The sequence below is a fragment of the Centroberyx affinis genome, unplaced genomic scaffold, assembly GCF_046629955.1.
Source record: "Centroberyx affinis isolate AG114_WGS23_722 - 3 ecotype Tasmania unplaced genomic scaffold, CSIRO-AGI_Caff_v1 ptg006000l_1, whole genome shotgun sequence".
NCBI lineage: Eukaryota > Metazoa > Chordata > Actinopteri > Beryciformes > Berycidae > Centroberyx > Centroberyx affinis.
The window spans coordinates 92,326-110,390 of record NW_027283051.1 but is presented as its reverse complement, the minus strand read 5'-3'; the positions used below and the strand labels follow the sequence as shown (position 1 = coordinate 110,390).

Genomic DNA, 18,065 nt, shown 5'->3' with positions numbered 1-18,065 from the left:
TGTTGTCAACGCAGAAAAAGCTAAACTTACAACATGTCTTCTTTGGAAATTGGATATGGGTATTAATTATCTGGATTATGGAGCTGATTCATCAGGTGAGGTCAAAATTAGGGAGGAAAATGTTTCAAAGGTCAATAGGGAGAAAATCCCCATTGAAACATGAGTGGGCTTAATGGGAACATCAGTGAATTTATGGTTAAAAGACAGAATATTTTATTATACGCACATGACATTAAAAAAACAATGATATGAAATAAATCTATATATGGTGCACTAACATAACATGAAAAGTATAAATTGATCATGCAGAGAAGTAATTAGCTATACTCATTTACATCCACCCCAGACAGTGTGATTTTTTTGCTAGCATCCCCTTTAAGCCCACCAGGTAAAAATGTTAATTAAAAAATAAAGATAAACATACACATTTATTGTCTATTTAACAGTATAATAATATAAACTGCATACAAAATGTAAACTATACATGCTTATCATGCTTTATGTCACTGCAATGAACCATACTATGCAGCTACTGTATTGATGCAGCATGTGGTCTGTTTGCTAGCATGCTAAAACTCATATTTTGATTTCAAAAGAAACAATATTTCTAATTCAAGTAATATTCTAGCATATGTCTTATTCAAAACACGAATCACTTAAATTTTGATAACAAATGAGTATTTGTTAAAAACAGGAGTAGAAATATGCAAAAAATGTTATCTTCTGAGGGGACCAAAATCACCAAAGTTTTTTTGCAACTTCTGCTGGGATCAGCAGGCACATGTCACACATGTGCTTTGATAACTCAATATCGACAAATCTGATTGGCTTGCAATAAAAAGTGTCATTTATGTAACAAGCTGCTTCATTGGAAGAAACATCACACAGCAAAAAATTATGATGTAGTTTTTTTTTTTTATTTGACTCAGAAGTTGCAAGTGGGCTTATATGGTACGTGGGCTTAATAGGGACGTTTACCCTAGTAAGTAGTAATTAGTAATTGCAACGTCAAACTTTCTTGTCCCAGAAGAAACAAACAACACTCCTTGGTATAAATTCTCCTTTTAATGATTTCCAGGATGATACAGAATTGAATGGAAATGTCATTAATGAAAGTAATGGGCATGCATCAAAACAGAACAGAGGAATCAGTAGTGCTAAAACTTAAAAGTTTTGTCAAAATGCCTCATATCTCATAAGGATAAATAAGGAATATGGGATGGTTATTGTGCTGCAGATAATGGCCTTTCTGGTTCAGAAGTAAAACCTCTGAAAAACAAAACATAAAGCAGATAACAGTGTATGGCATTGCCTGAATGAGTGGAATGGGATGAATTAATGATAAAAGCAATACATTTCTGTTGTGCTAGATACAGTAAATTCCCTATAAGGTGCATACAGAGGAGGCTTGAATACTACAGCAAACAAACATGAGTCTATGCAGAATGTAACAAAATGTCATTGAAATAGATTGTAGCATTGCATGGCTGTGGGACAGTCAGTACAGAACAACAGGTCCTGCTTGGGAGTGTAGATAGAAACAAGGACATCTCTATAGATAGTAATACTCTTTTCAGTTCTCTTAATGTGTTCAGTCACATTGGAATAATCAACATATTCTCTCAAAAGGTCGACTTGTGAAATGCTTTGAAACAGGCCGCTGCTAACATTTTTAATAGCATTTCCCATTATTGGGGGAAAGGGGAGGTCACCCATTAGCGCACTTACAGTAAGTTCACTTCATAGCACCCTGAGGCGAGCGGTAAAAACCTTCTGAATAACTTTACAACACAGCAGTTAGACCTGAAAAACATGTGCTTCCATCGACAACAGTTCTTTAAAGAATGGATTTTTTGACAGAAAATCTTCTCATAAAAGCTCCACTTTGGTAAAAACATTTAAAATCACTTATAGTACATCCGTATGGAATATGCTGCTTGTAATACAATAAACGGTGTATTTTAGATGAATATTTTCCCCTGTGTTATAGACAATAAGCAGCGAAATATATATAGCAGAGCAATGCTAATATACAGTATAACGATCTCAGTCAATAGGAACTCCATTTGTTAAAAAACAGACATATTATAAGTAGTATAAATATAGCCATAACTCAATTTACAGTAGTTTTTAGAGATATCTGACTACACCTGAACATGGACATACACAGTGCCAACATACACTTAAGTCTTCTCTATACATTTACAGGTAACAAATAAAATGGACCCTTATTCCCTTTTAGTGGTACTATGCTTCACACACACACTGACATCTGGAAGCCGGTCTTGTGCAACGCAGCTCTCCTCTTGTCTGTTGTCGCTCCAGTAACATTCCCAGGTGTGTGTCCTAAGGCGAAGTGCTCGTGTTGGAAAGTCGGGACGATATCTCCGGAGACGTTGTGCAGGAAATCCTCAAGAGCGCCCTCTTTGAAGGCGGGAGGCTCCCTAGTCCTCCCTGAGCCTCTAACCTCCACTGTCTCTCTTTCTTCACCAACATCAAAGTTTCTCGTTTCATCTCCTCTCTGCTGGCTTTCGAGTCTTCTGTCCTGTTTTTGGTCTTTTGCTCCCGTTCGGCCCGGACTCGGATGGGGGGGAGGAAAGTTATTCCAACATGGCGTCCAGCTGGTCGGCCAGGTCGTCGAACATGTTGCCGATGTCGTCCAGGATATTCCCCGCTGCCTTCACCGTGCTGCTGCCGCTAGGGAGGGGAGAGGACAATGTTGTAACCATGGCGATACGTATGGCTGTTTTATGCCTACCGGTGATGCTGAAAAATGGTGAATACTGCAACCTATGTGTCGATACCCATTGGAGAATTCTCTTAGATGAAATTTAGAATAGAAGATTCCTTTGGTGAAATTTGCTCAAAATAGAATATTAATTCAAGCATCAACAACTGTCAATTCCAACATTTTAAAACAATATTAAGTGGAGATGTATGAATGAAGGGACTGACAAAAATGTACAGGATTATGAGGGGTGTGCAAAGTAACATACAGAGTCCAAGAAAAACGACTGAAAATATCCTTATGTACGATATGAAAATATTCTAAAATGAAGATATGCAGCATTTACAAATGAGAGGGAAGGTCAGAGGTCAGGGTCTGGAGCTGGTAGGGATTAAATATGGCGTCCTTACCCGTCGATACTGTTGTCCTGCGCCAGTTTGTTCTCCACCACTTTGAGAGCCGCCTCCAGTGACGTGCTGGTCTCCTCCAGCCTCTTCTGAACCAGCACCTCCGGCATTGGAGAGGCCTGGGCCTTCCCCGGGGCTCTCCCTGCCTGGCCCGGTGGTGCCGAGGCGGGGTAGGACGAGGCCGGCGCCGAGGAGGACGGAGCGGCGAAAGCAACACTCTGGACCGCGTTGAGGTTCAGCCCCGAGCAACGAGCTGCGAGGAATGTGAGGAGTGGGAGAGGGAGGGACCAGAGAAAATATCTTTGATTGCTGTCTTTGCAAAGCTATACAGTGGCTATAAAGTATTAATCCTCCTTGACTATTTGCACATTTTAATGAACTATAATATTAATGTAACTGCGGCCAAATCTGGACATACACTCTTTGATGCGTTTTCCAGTCTTTTAGGACAAATTTCATATTTAGTTTTTACATCAGGTAACTTCAAAATGTATGCTAAAAGACGATTTGGCCACTGTTCATTGTGATTCTTTGTCTTAAAACTAAACAAACTACTCTTTTCTATCAAAGTGGAGTGGAAGTTCAAGAAATGTACATGAAAGTATAAAAGTCCAATGAAAGAAAATTCTCATTTGTAAAAGTATTCACCCCCTTTAATCACTTGGGCTATATCGTCTCACAGGAAATCCATTTCATAACATTTTCATTCTTCATCTTTAGGTAATAGTGAGACATTTTGAACATATTTGCTTTTCAAAATTGCTCTAATTTCACTATTTTTGCTCGGAATTCTTATACCAGGCCCCTTCAGTTCATCTTAATAGGATTTAATGCTGCAGCACAGTGTGTTTCTGTGGTTTCAAAGAAAAATAAACTATCACTGTAAATAAAGGCATTTGGAACAAATTTTGTAGCATAAGAAAGAGGTAGATATACACCATTAAAACCTCTTTTCTAACTCATATGTCTATGTTTGGTCGGTGTTACCTGCTGTGGATGCAGAGGCTGTGCTGGGCTGAGGCAGTCTTGATGCAGACATAACAGGTTTCTGTGGACTTGGTGGCTTGGGCATCACAGTCTGCGGGTGCTTAACTGGTTTGGGACCGGGTGTGCACACGTGTGTCTGTATGCCGCTGCTCAGTTTCGGCGAGACTGTGTGAATCTGCACACTGGTTAGTTTGGGAATGGCGGTCTGTGCCTGGGCGCTGGGTTGTTTAGGTACTGAGGACAGTGTTTTCTGGGGGGTCGCTGGCTTGCTGGTGAGGGGCGACTTGAGAGGACTGGAAGGTTTGGTGGACACGGGAGGCTTGGGGCCTTTCCCCATGGAGCCCATTCTCTGGAAAACGTTCCCCGGCCTATGAGATTCCTCGTCGCTCAGCGGATCGAAGTCGGCGTGCCCGTAGAAACCGTTGGTCCGTGACGGCGCGCGCGAGAGTGGGCCGTCCCCGTCTGTGGGGGTGGTGACCTCCTCGGGCGTCTGCGCGTCTTTGTCTTTGGGTTTGTGCCGCCTTTTGACCGTGTCCGACTCTTTCAGGTTGAACTCCGGGAGCTCCAGGGTGTTCGGGGCCTGGGGCGGACCGTCCGGAGGAGCCGGGGCCTTGACCTCAGCGTCCGCCCGGCTGAGGACTCCAATCCGGGGCCGCTGTTTGATGGTGAGGTTGCCTTCTTCGGCGAAAGGGAGGTTGCCGCTCGAGCGGTTCTTTGGAGATGCAGCGGCGGTTTCTGACGCCTGACTACTTCTCCTTCCTCGCTCTTTCTCTTCAGCTGCTGCCTCTGTACCTCCAGGTCTTTGCAGTCTGTCAAGCCCTACCTCTGTTCTCTCATTTCCCGCCCTCCTCAGGCCACCCAGTCCCAGGGCAGGCACAGGTTTGGAGGATTGTGAGATGATGTGAGGAGGCGGCCCGTGCGGATGGGGGGAGGAAACAGGGCTGAGAACAGGTGAAGCCGGTGTAAAGGTTGGTGGTACGTCTATCCTCTTGGACGGACTACCGGCGCTCCCCTCCAGCCTGGCCGCAATGCTCTTCACGCTACCCGCGCTCTCCGTCTCCACCCCTCCCTCCCCCTCTACCTCGACCGCTTTCTCGCCTCCCGATTGGCCGGTCACCGAGCTCATTCTCTTGGGCGGCGGCGGCGGCGGGCCTTTGCGGCGGGAGCGCACGGCGAACGAGTGGCTGCGGTTGATGTGGCGCTGGGCCCCGCCGGCGCCGGCGTGCCCGCGTCCCGGCCGCCGCGACAGGGTGGCGTAGGAGGGCATGGCCACGGAGGAGGAGGCGCTGGGGGCGGCGAGGTCGTCGTCTTCGTCCGGCTCTCCGTCGGAGAGAGCGTAGCGCGTCAGGCTCTGGGCGCGCTTCTTGTGCGCGAACCTCTGGCCGTCGTCGCCAAGGCCCTGTCCCGGCCGCGGGCCCGGGAGGGGAACGGCTCCGGCCAGGGGCTTGGACAGCACTCGCGGAGCCCCGTCGCCGCCTCCCGCCTGGGCGTGGAGGTAGCTGAAGGCCTTCTGGGTGGGGGAAGCCTGTGGCGACGGAGAGGGAGGGGAGGAGAAGGGGTGGTGGTGCGGCTGGTAGAGCCGGCTGGGGGACTGGCAGGGTTTAGACTTGGAGGGGACGCCCGGGTAGGCGAAGCGGGGCATCTTGCTGGGGGTTAGAGGAGGGGTGAGGGGGGTGAAGGCGAGTTTGTTGGGGGTGGCGGACCGACTGGCGCTCTGGTGCTCCCACATGTCGGTGGGTCTCTGTCTGCTCCTCCCTCCGGGACTGCCTCCCCCGCGCTTCCCCTCTCCCCCCGCCCCTCCGTTCCCCAAGCTCTCCTCCGACCGACTGGACGTCCTAACGATCGCCAGCACGGCTTGGTGCTCCTGGGGATGTCCTGGGTGACAGTTTCCGGAATTACCGGAATTCCCCGAGCCCCGGGAGCGCACGCCGATGCTCTCCTGACTGACCGACATGGCGGACATGGCCGCCGCCGAGCCCGCGCTTCTGATGGCGAACACCTCCCCGACTCCTCCCCCCGCCCGGCCCATCATGGCGCTCTGCAGCTCGGCGCTCAACTCGCTGTCCTGGAAGGAGAGCAGCGCCCTGGGGGTGCGAGGGGAGGGGCAGCAGTCGTCGGACGAAGCGTCGGAGCGGGCGTGACTGTGCGTCGGCGTGTGTTCGATCGCCACCAGCTCCAGGGCGGGCGGGGGTTTCCGTCGCAGAGTCCCGCCTCCGGTCCTGTCGGCATGGTTACGAGAGCGCTGCAGGTCACAGAGTCTCTTCACTGCTAGCATGAGCTTCTTCTGATGGCCTGAACAGAGAGAAATATCAATCAGTACCATCTATGCGATAAAGGAACTTCATAGTTACAGTAAACACAGCTATAAAAGGTATTCACCCCTAATGAGACATTTTGAATATATCTCATTTGCATTTTCCCTGGTCCTTACAATACATCTTAATGGGATTTTAGGGTTAAAGGTGTTTTCTGCTTGAGAATACCTGAATACCAATGTGGCAAACCTCTGTCATTTGAGTTTATGGGGTTTCAAAGAAAAAAATAAACTAATCCCATCATTACTATATATAAAAAAAAAAAAAACAGAAGGTGCACTAGTGGACATTTTATAGCCACTGTAGAATTATCACCATACTTTAATAGTCAGTTTGTCTGTGACAGTCTAATCCCTCACCCAGTTTGGTGATGCCTATCTCCTGCAGGTCCTCCCAGGTGATGTCTTTGACGATAGTGATGGAGTCGTAGCCGTTCTCGCACAGCCTCTTCTGGTACTGAGGCAGCCCGATCACGCTCAACCACTCCCCCAGGTCCGGCTGAGCGGCGAGAAAAAGAGACGGACAGAGACAGAGGGGCGACAGGGCACATCAGCTTTGTTTGTCTGAAATCAATAAAAGGCCCCTGCTGTCCTAGATGATGTGCTCGGTCGGTTTATGGATTCTTTGGATGGAACGAAAACCTCTTGTGTCATTATGGCACGTGGTTGGAGATCGCGGATTTAAAGTATCATGGTAAAACTATGAGAAATAGTCGAACCAGCAGTGTCATTTTATGGATTTTCCAATGTGTGAATGGGAGATCAGAGGTGTTTTCTTACAGGAATATAATCAGGCAGCCACTCTGGGATGCTCAGGTTGCCAATCTCTATTGAGATCTTCTTGCGGTGGCCTGGCTTGGTCACTCCGATGGCGGTCAGGTCCTGAAGAACAACCACATGTTTAGTCAGCCATTTAATATGATATAACATGCTCTTGATACTGCAACCAATAACCATGTCTAATCAGTTTCATATCTATATTTGAGTGACAGGATCCTTGCGCAGAACTCTGCAGCCACTTTGCAGCAACACAAATGCATTACAGATGAAGTGTGATCCCTGCATTGCAGTACCATGAGTGCAGTGGCCCTAGTGGGAATCAAACCCTTACCTCTGGTTTTGTTAGTGCCTTGCTCTACCAATTAGGCAAAACAGGACTATACTGTATAGCAGTGGTTCTCAACGTGGGGTCCGGGGACCACCAGGGGTCCTTGAGGGGGTTCCAGAGGGTCCCCAGCAAATTGATGTATTGTTAAACTTCACCATTATTTCATTTACAAGAAGTACACACAGAAGAACACAATTAAAGAATGTAGAAGAATGACTGTTTTGATCGTAGTTTCTCTGTTATCTCACCACCTACAATACAGATAGTCATGGAATTCTGGACAAAATCATATCTAACAATGAAAATATTCACAGATTTGGGTTTGAGAAACAAAATCTCATCAAATGGGGGTCCTTGATATGAAAAAGGTTGAGAATCACTGCTGTATAGTATAAATAGTATAAATAAATACACCACAGAATGCAAGAAATGAAAAGAAAGAAAAGAAATGCTACATTTTCAAGGTATATTGTAATTAGTCAATCCATTGGGGCAGGTTTGCAAGCAAATGGAAAACAGGCAACAAAGTAGACTGATATTTAAAGATACTATATGTAGCATTTGTTTTACACACACCTCAGGGGTCATCCTGCTGATGGTGGGCACGTCATATCCTGCGTTGATGAAGTTGGATGTGTACTGCTCCAGCTGGAACTCACACAACCACTGGTAGATGGCCTCGGAGTCCTAACAACAGAGAAGAGCTTAGAGGCTTATCTCTCTCTCTCTCTGTCTCACACACACACACACACACACACACACCTACTGCTCCTACTACCGAACTCACCTTGCCCTCCAGAAGCTGCTCTGGCCTGACGAAGCCTTTCTGAGGAGCGCCGTTGACCTGCCGACGGGGACCACCTACAAAACACACATTATCAATCCTAAAAGAACGACAGCCTTCGCCCTACTTCATTGTGAGTGACTGCAGGGTCACAAAGGCCTGAGGGGAAAAAAAGAAAACATTGTTACCAAGAAAACCCCAAGTTACACCCAGACAAACAGAACAGTAACCACTTTCTGGTATGTGAATCAAAGCTACAAAAAATGTCCAGTCTTACACTTTTAAACACTTTTACAGACTTGAGCCTGTGTTTTAGAAATATTGAATGAAGTCCAAGTAAGGTTTTTCCCCCCTGAAATGGATATATAGCTTTTTGGAAATGAACGCTCCAAAAACAGTACTCCTACTCACTATTCCACTCCTTACCATCCCATAACTCACACATTACTGACTTAAAAGTCCATGCACGCTGGATATGTACTGTATTTAAGCAGAGGTAAACACCTTTTCTCACTGAGCTTGTCTTTTTTTTTTTTTTTTTTTATAAATCTTAAACTCTACCTTGAAGTGTTGTATGAATCATTTTCATGAGTGTGCAACATTCACTGCAAAAATGTCCCAGTCAGCTAGTCTCATATTCAGACTTTGAATCTTCAGCATAAGTGAAGAATTCTGCCAATGAGTTGAGATACTTCCACTTGTTTCCAATGCAGTTCCACTTGTTTTCTACAATAAATATCTTGAAACGAGGCAGAATAAGGCAGATCGCTCCACTAGAGTCAAGAAAATAACTCTCGAAATGAGATGATTTGCAACTGAAACAAGTGAAATGATCTCACCCCATTTGCAGCTTTCTCTCATTTTCTCACTTGGGAAAATGTTAAGACTGAACACTGGATTGAATGACTTGTTAAGGAAGGGTATTTTTTGTAGGAGTGCAGTAAACTCCAGTTATTGTCTATTGATTTTCTCTATACAGCTGTCTGAGTGAGTGGTGTGTTGAGTGAGTGGTGTGTTGAGTCTCTCCAGGTGAGTGGAGGTGTGTTGGAGCTGATCTGAAAGCCCAGTGAGCACACTCATGACTCAACACACACACAGTCATGACATATTACACAGATCACTGAAGAATGCACCTTTCTTCCCGTTTTCTCCATCTCTCTGTCTTTCGCCCAAGGCGAGGGTTTTGATCGCTCCCTCTTTCTTTCTCTCTAACCTTCTGCTCTTTTAGTTTTCTCTCTCCCTTCTGACACGCTCGCTCTACCCTTCATTTATACCGTCTCCATTTCTTTACTATGATCCTTATTTATATAGCACTTTTCAAAATACAGTGACAAAGTGCCTTACAAAGGAGAAAAATCATAAAAGAGAATATGAGAGTAAGGAGTATATAAAAGAGAGTTTTAAGAAGTGATTCATATGATTTCTCTCAGTAGGACGTTGTGTCTTCCTCCCTTGTTTATTCCTTTTCTTTCTGTATTTCTAATTATTTTTTTGTTTCTGTCTATTTCTACCTCTCTCCTTTGTTGTTAAGGTCAGGGGCCCCAGTCTCCCAAGGGAGCAAAATAGCACCTACTGAAGAGTTATTTGGCCTCAGGGCAAGAGAGACTGACAGACAAATAGAGAGAGAGAGAGAGAGACTTCATCAACTCCACCGTCCAAAAACACTCTGCTATTTACAAGGCCGAAGACAGAGAGAAAAATAACACATAGCTACACTGTACACTGCAAAAAATGACACTTGATTCATGTCAATATGACTTCATTCAATAAATAGTCACTAAATCTTGAAACAAGGCAATTTCATGACAATTTCCCTTGTTTCAAGCAAATGCCTTGTAACAAGTTTACATTCCTGAAAAAAAAGTTTTATATATTGAAACCAGTAAAATGATCTGCCATTGTATTAAGATGATTTGACCAATTTTTTTCAACCCCTTTGACTCTAATTGTACTCCACCTGAACAAAGACTGCTAGTTTCTTTAATTCTCTTTTTTTTTTTTTTTTTTTTATTCTATTTTTTCTTTTCAAAGGAGCCATGCTGATGCTTTTCGGCCTGATTTTTTTGCAGCGTTCCTCAGAGAATCCTGAAGTAACGATGAAAAGTCTGGATTCAAAATTAAAATCCCTTGCCGAGCTTGTCATTTTTTGTAGTGTACAGAAAACACAGTAACAAATGAATGTTTTGACTTTGAAAATGCAGTACTCAAGCACATCTTTCAATGGTTGGTACAAGATGAAATCCCTTCAGAACCCACTTTCTCTGCCTTCCTGCTGTCTCGATAAATGAAAACAACAAACACTAAAAGGTGAGCCGACTGCCCACGCAACATTTAACATTTGTTTCCAGCGACAGAAATGATGAATTCTATGACCGAGGAATACATGTCGACCCCTGCAGCCGTGACAAAACGATAAAACACCCTGTCAGATCAATTCTCGATCCCTTACCCTTCGGGAGGAGCGAGAGTGGCGGAGCTCCTGTCGTTTTGCACTTCATCCTTCTTTCTGTTTCTCTCATTCACTGTTAGTGTAGACCTCTCTTTGAGTTTAAACAGTCAGCAAAACCCCGTCTCTTTACTCCTTTTCCCACTTTGCCGTATTCTGCCTTCTCCCTCTTTCTCCTTCACTTAAAGATTTTTTTCAGTTTTTTTTTTGCTCGTGCCGCTTATTTTTCCTGTCTCCTCCCTTGGTCCCCTCCCTCCGCCTCCCCGCTTCTTCTAGTCTCTCTCTTCTCCTTCACTTGATCCCTCCTTCCCATTCGCCCCGAGGTCAGTGGAGATCCTCGGCTCCATCTAGCGTGTCGCTCCTACACGCTGAACAGCTGAGAGCTCTTTGCAAAGTCCTTACTCAGCAGAAATGCCTGCAACACGGCTGTTTTTTTTCAAAGATTTGCTCATACCTGACGCTTAGATCTGACAGCACAAAAAGAGACTTCTTTCACAGGTGCGATTGGTTGGCCTTTGTAAGAGCTGCTGCTTTTATGGGTTGTGGTTTTGTGAGAAGCTGCTGGTTTTATTGGTTTCGGTGGTGAGGTGAAGTAAGCTGATTCTCTCTCCTGCCGTCTCATTTCCTTTCAGTCCCACAGTAATAACAGACCAGTCTGCAGGACAGGTGGAGTCCTATTAGATTTCTCTGCAGCGACATACTTTTAGTCCAAAACAGAAGACTGTGCAAGGTTGAGTGATGTTAAAAATGTGTCATAATTCACTCTTTATGATATACTCTCAAGGGTTATCTTGTTATATATACTGGTAAATAAAAGGTGGATAAACTATAACCTCCAGTTGGTGATCATCATTACTTTTTCCCCCTTACAAGACCTTATCATATACTTAACTATGAATTTTAGTCATAAAAGTTGATGTTAGCCTTAAAAAAGTGGGTAAACTGAGTTCAGTTGGTTATCTTGCATTGCTAGGGTTTCAACAAAGAGCAGCACATATCAATCCTTCAGGAGAAAAGCGAGAGGAGCTAGAACAGAGACAGAGAGAGGGATTCATAAAAGACAGGAACAATAAGGGACAGGTTTCATTGGCTGACTAACCTGTGGATCCGTCGGCCTGTTTGCTGTGGTCTGTGCCCGCAATGTGGAGATGGTCTACTGACTCACCAGCAGAGGGAACCAGCTACACGCACAAAAACACAGAAGAAGAAGAAACGGCACCGTAAATAGCGCTGCTGAATCACAGGAGTAAAGTGACACACTTTAAATGGATTACTAACAAGTTATCATATGATTCTTTAATGAGGCTTACACTGCAGATAATATCCATCTTACACAAGTCAATTAATCTAGTATTGACTCTTAAAATCTTATTTTTCTTAAAGCAAGGGAAATATATGCCAATGAGGTGGGATAATTTCACTTGCTTTCAATGTGAATCAACTTGTTTTGAGAATTCTCTTGAACCAAATGTCATTTTCTTGATACTACATTTTAAGACTTGATATGAAACTAGATGACTTGTATCATCTTTTTACAGTGTAATAAGGGTTCAAAGATCCTATACACAGGGTGGAACAGTGAATCAGTTGCACCCTATTAGCAATAGATTTCCGTGGTCTCGTTCAGCAGATCTGACCTTGCCGGTGTCGGTGTTGTGGCGGGTTTGAATCCCGTTCTGTTTGTGGCCGCTCTCTGAGCTCTGGCCGCTACCGGCACTGCGGCTGCTGCCCACACTGCCGGCACTACCGACGCTGTTCCTGTCACCTGAGAGAGAAAGACAGAGAAAAAAGGAGAGAGAACAGCAAAAAGAGGTGAGATTTGGTCATTTGAGATGTGGGAATTTGGGAAACAAGATACTGACGCGTCATCGGTAACCAATTTGCACTGCAAAAAATGTCCATTTTAACAGGTCATTTAGTCTCCTATTCAATTCCTATTTAAGACTCAATACTTGATTAAATGACTTGTTAAGATTAAGATAACATTTTTATATTTTTGCTTTACAGGCTTTCAGGATGGAGGCAGGTAGACCGGCAAGCTGCAGAAAACCTGGAGATATCACTAGGTCAGGAGTAACACAGGAAGAAAAAAAAAAAGGTTCTCAAAGGGTTTAAGGGAGTGGCACACACTTACCATCACGTATTGCTGAGAGGCAATAATGGTTACTGGATCATTAGCCTTTTAGGTGAATGGGGGTGGGGGTGTTGAGTTGGGATTTACAGGGCGGAAGCGTAGGCAAGGTCAACACTTTGGGATGTAGAGGGATAAAGACAGGGAATAAGCTTCCTACACAGTTGGTGGGCAGATTTGGGGAGGGGAGGGGGGGGTATAAAGATGACCCACTGTGTTTGGGTGGTTGGGTGCAGATGCTCAAGGTAAGTCAAGTTAAAGTGGTAATCCTCGTGTTCCTCATTTTAAAAATTAGAAAACTAGAAACACACACACACACGGGGTGAGGAGCTGATCTACGGGGGTTCACACAGGGTGGGAGGTGGGGGGGCGGGTGCTAGGGGCCACACACTCTTACCAGTGGGAGAGCTCCTGAGGACCCAAATGTCCTGAGTGGGGCTAGCAGGACTAGCTGGGGCTGAGAGCTGACTGCCAGGTGGAGCACCTAACAAACACACACACACTTTAGCCAGAGAGAGCACCTAGCGCGCACGCTTACACTCACACACCGATGACCTATCAAGCTGACATTTAGCGCTGCCACGGGCCCCGGAGGGCAGCGCCGAGCCCAGAGGGGAGACTGGGATCGGGGGGTGCTTGGTCGGGAGGGACGGGGTGAACCAAGGAAACTGACTTGGGAGGAACTGAATATCTCACAGATGGTAAAAAAAAGAAACAGAGATCGAAAGAGAGGGTAGAAGCCTCTTTGGCTGTCCAAAATGTGTGTGTGTGTGTGTGTGTGTGAGTGTGTGTATACCTGCGTGTTCATAGCCAAGAGTGTAAGAGTCGTCGGTCTGAGGGGCGGGGCCGAGGCTCGAGGGAGGAGCTCTGGACAGGAGGTGTTGTCGTTGGCAAGGTAACGAGGCTTGGCGGGAGAGCGTGCCCCCTAGGGTCAGGGAGACAGGGTGAGGGGGTGAGGGGGTGAGGGGGACATGCGTGAGTGAGGGAGCGTAGTTGGCGTACATGCGTGTGTGTGTGTGTGTGTGTGCGCGCGTTTGCGGGCGTGTGTGCGGGCGTGGGAATCAACCAAGAACACACTCTGAAACGAAATCTAGTGGGTACATTATGAACTTCATCATCCGGTTCCATTCATTGAACAGATCTAACAACACGCTAAAAGAGGGCAAATGCAGTCTAAATCCCCTCTGGTGTTACATAAGGGGCTGCTGAATGGGAGTGGAAGATCACCAGCACTGCTGAGAGGGCTTACTTTCCTTTTTGTGCGTGTCGGGTCCGCGGTTGCTGACACCGTTGACATTATCATTGAGCGCAGACACACACACACACACACACACACACACACACGCGCCCAAACACACACACTCTGCTGACTTCGCCTCTTGAGCAAAGGACCTGTCAACGACTCCGGGCTTTAAATCGAACTCTCTTTCTCTTGTCTCTTTTCCCTCAAGCACGAGCAAACCCAGACACACACACACACACACACACACACACACACACACACATTCATACACATACTCAGCACACAATATCCCAACGTAGACTGTAAGGGCTTTAGCACTGAGCTGACACTTCCCAATCTGGCCATAGTAATCCTATTAATGTGTGTGTGTCTGAGTGTGAGTGTGTAGCCCAGCTTGTTGAGGGCCTGGAAATGAAAACGTGCAGACAGTGTTTCAGAGTGTGCTGGGTGCATCTAGATCTGTTTGTTGCTCAGCCAAGACTCCCGCTGTGCTCGCCCTGCTGTTTGAATGTCAATGAGTGATTACAGCTGCAGAAGGAGCGGAGGATTCATATTCCTTTTGTTCGCCGGGATTAAATTAGAAGGTCCGCAAGCGTGCCGACACGACAGAGGACCCGCTTGTGTCAACGGCGCTTTTCACACCGGGTGCACTTAGCCCAGGAATACCCACCGCCCCTAGGCCAAGACATCCCCGTTAACACTGCTGGAGGTCAGCTCGGGCCTAAGGTCTATTATTAAATGTGCAGAGTCTGTGTAGCCCTGGGCTGCAGTCTGGGGCAGCCCCTTTACAAATCTTGCTCAGGCATCATAAGTGCATTACAAGCACATTGTGTTTGAATGATATACCTATTATAATCAGAGTATGATATAGCACTTGATTTTGTCTTTTGATTGTGTTTTTATTATATTTTGTGCTGTATATCAAGTCTTTTGTCTTCCATCACGAACCACAATAGAAATGAGTGTTTTAAGTGAGACTTTCTTGTTCTATCCTCTGGAGTCTGGGATTTAAATCATATCTTTTTCTATTTCCTAAATCAATCAAATGCACACAAATGCAGGGAGTTGAATACTTTATGGGGAAATTGTATAGTTGACAGTATGATATGAAACTGAATATAATTTTCTGATGCTTGTCTGACGATTACATTGTAAGAAAAGTTTATCTATGTTTCAAATGGGTTTATAATCTCCTTGTAATGCATTACAACGCACTTGAAATTAAGTGTGAGATTGCCCCAAAGCTAAGAGCTCAGTAAATACAGTCACCCCCGAGGTAACTGGAATGTGATATGATTAAATATGTATATATGCATACTATACACATGTCTAGAAGCGTCTTTGAGTGCATGCATGTGTCGTGTGCGAGCTGCTTATGTTTCTACCTGCTCTCCTACTGAGGACCTCCACTACTGACGGGGGGAAGAAGCCCACCCGGTCCGTCCCGCGCTGGGTGTCGTGGATGTGACCCTTCCACCGACCGTCCGAGTGCTGCTCCAGGACCTGAAACCAAGCGGTCAAGTTTGAAGAAGAAGAAGAAGAAGAAGAAGAAGAAGAAGAAGAAGAAGAAGAAGAAGAAGAAGAAGAAGAAGAAGAAGAAGAAGAAGAAGAAGAAGAAGAAGAAGAAGAAGAAGAAGAAGAAGAAGAAGAAGAAGAAGAAGAAGAAGAAGAAGAAGAAGAAGAGGAGGAGGAGGAGGAGGAGGAGGAGGAGGAGGAGGAGGAGGAGGAGGAGGAGGAGGAGGAGGAGGAGGAGAAGAGGAAGAACAGGAAGGGGAAGAGGTAGAAGATAAAGAAGAAGTAGGAGGAGGAGAAGAAGATGATGAGGAGGAGGAGAAGAAGAAGAGGTAGAAGATGAAGAAGAAGAAGGAGGAGGAGAAGAAGAAGAAGGAAGAGGAGGAGGAGGAGAAGAAGAAGAGGAAGAATAGGAAGGGGAAGAGGTAGAGGATAAAGAAGAAGGAGGAGAAGAAGAAGATGAGGAGGAGGAAGAGGAGGAAGGGAAGAGGTAGAAGATAAAGAAGAAGAAGATGAATGTATTTTTTGGATGTATTATTATTATTATATTTGTAAAATCATATTTTCAACAAATTTGAAAAATTTTGTTAAATTAAATATTTTTTAGTACACATTAGTAATAATACAGTAACATTGCAAACACAATTTTGGATTCATGATCATTCTAAGGGGAAAAGAAATACGCTTTTCTAAACAAAGTTGCAAAGTGCAGTTAAATGAATGGAACAAAAACAATCACTAAAGTAACTTAATGCCGATGGGAGGACTTTGATGACTGGATCCATTAAATAGCAGCTCAGGCTACAGCAAAAAAAAAAAAAAAAGGGCCCGGTGTGTATCAAGTTATATCTCCTCGGCCCACATCTCGGCAGAAATACTGTATGAATAAGTCAGTCTAATTGAGCTGGAGCGTTGCCTTGCAAACATTTTCCCTTGTCAACTGTATGTCAGCTCTAAGTATGCGTGTCAGCTCTGTGCGACTCCTCCAGGCAGGCTTTAAAGACCACAATGAGAGAGCCAACGAGCTGAAAATACACCGTCTATTCAGCCTGAGTGTTAACAAAATGCCCGGAGAGGACGACAACAAACACCTCCGGCTTCAGACGGGACACGGCAAAACAACGTACGGGTTCAGACAGGAGTCTGGGATGTCAGAGTGACTTGTGTGGAGATATTAAAAAACGCACTCAGTCAGAAATGAGAGTATAAACACAGAGAAATGAGTGTGTGTGTGTGTGAGAGGGAACGAGCAAACAAGTGAGTAATGAGAGAGTTGACGGGAGCAAGTTTGTGCCTGTTCCTCCGCTGTGGTCGTCTCTTTCAGGGTACACCAAATTACCCTGCAACATCCCACACAAATCCTCCAGTCACTTCAGCACACAATAATACAATAATCCGTACAGAGCCTGTGTTTCCACTGACGATGAATAGGAGGAGTGAAGTGGCTGCCAACAGGTATGAAAGAGAATTTCGTCTGAATTGATTTGAGCTGCCGGGAAAAGATTCAGGGCGGGAAATCGCTGGATATCGCCGACAAACATCACAGTTACCTCGCGGTCTGATCATTTAGGAAAACAAGTCGTTTACCGAGTTATAGTTCAAATCCCTCACATACAGCATAACAAACCTTTTCTAATCCCAGCTCTAATTCACATAGGCGTAGGCCTTAAAGGAATACACCAAGTTTTTGCTAGACTGATGACAACATAGATTCCAACTTTTTCTTCCCTGGTAGATCATTCGGTCTGGTGCTCCATGCTAACTCTGTGGCATAGCATGATGATATGATAATAGGTGACTAGCATTATCTCAGAAGTGAGAAAATGAGAACTTGTAGCAGCTCTAATGCTTAATAGTAAGTCATCTTAAATGATATGCAGCCTAGTCTGGAAGTTCTGTGTAGGAGACTGGTAATATTTACATGAAATATGATATAAAAATAACATACTGTTTTGAACTAGCAGGGACTACTTTCCCTGTTTCCATAGGAAGTAGGGCTGAACGATTTTGAAAAAATATCTAATTGCGATTATTCTGACTGATATTGCAATTGCGATATGATTTGCGATATTAGAGGGAATGATCATTTTTACATCATTATTCTCATTTTCATTGAAAAACGTATTAAAATGATTATGGTGTGATTTTTGTGGGGATCTGTACCAAACAAAGATGTTTTCTTAAGTCTGTAGAATATGATGTGTAGGCCAGGACATCTCTCAGGACATTTCATTTAAAATGGTATTTTGACACACATTTCGCCTTTAACAAATATTGTGCCTCCTGCGATTTGAAAATTGCAGTAGGCCATATTGCGATTTCGATAAAATTTCGATTAATTGTTCAGGCCTAATAGGAAGTGAAGGTGAGAGACTGAATGGGAGAGTGTGCACAGCTAGAAACCT

The 18,065-nt window shown here is 44.9% G+C and overlaps 1 protein-coding gene across 1 annotated transcript in view; it reads right to left on the bottom strand.

Moving 5' to 3' along the window:
• Nucleotides 1-1,050: 1,050 nt before the first annotated feature.
• LOC139668045 (caskin-2-like) overlaps nt 1,051-18,065 on the bottom strand; it is a 54,786-nt gene continuing 37,771 nt past the window's right edge. The window contains exons 11-21 of the mRNA XM_071547520.1: nt 15,534-15,651; nt 13,702-13,830; nt 12,412-12,539; nt 11,874-11,955; nt 8,332-8,405; nt 8,121-8,231; nt 7,217-7,318; nt 6,797-6,935; nt 4,123-6,414; nt 3,139-3,388; nt 1,051-2,697 (exon numbers count right to left, since the gene is read on the bottom strand). Of these exons, the coding sequence (XP_071403621.1) occupies nt 2,601-2,697; nt 3,139-3,388; nt 4,123-6,414; nt 6,797-6,935; nt 7,217-7,318; nt 8,121-8,231; nt 8,332-8,405; nt 11,874-11,955; nt 12,412-12,539; nt 13,702-13,830; nt 15,534-15,651 (3,522 nt within the window). The 3' untranslated portion in view covers nt 1,051-2,600. The remainder of the gene's footprint in view (nt 2,698-3,138; nt 3,389-4,122; nt 6,415-6,796; nt 6,936-7,216; nt 7,319-8,120; nt 8,232-8,331; nt 8,406-11,873; nt 11,956-12,411; nt 12,540-13,701; nt 13,831-15,533; nt 15,652-18,065) is intronic.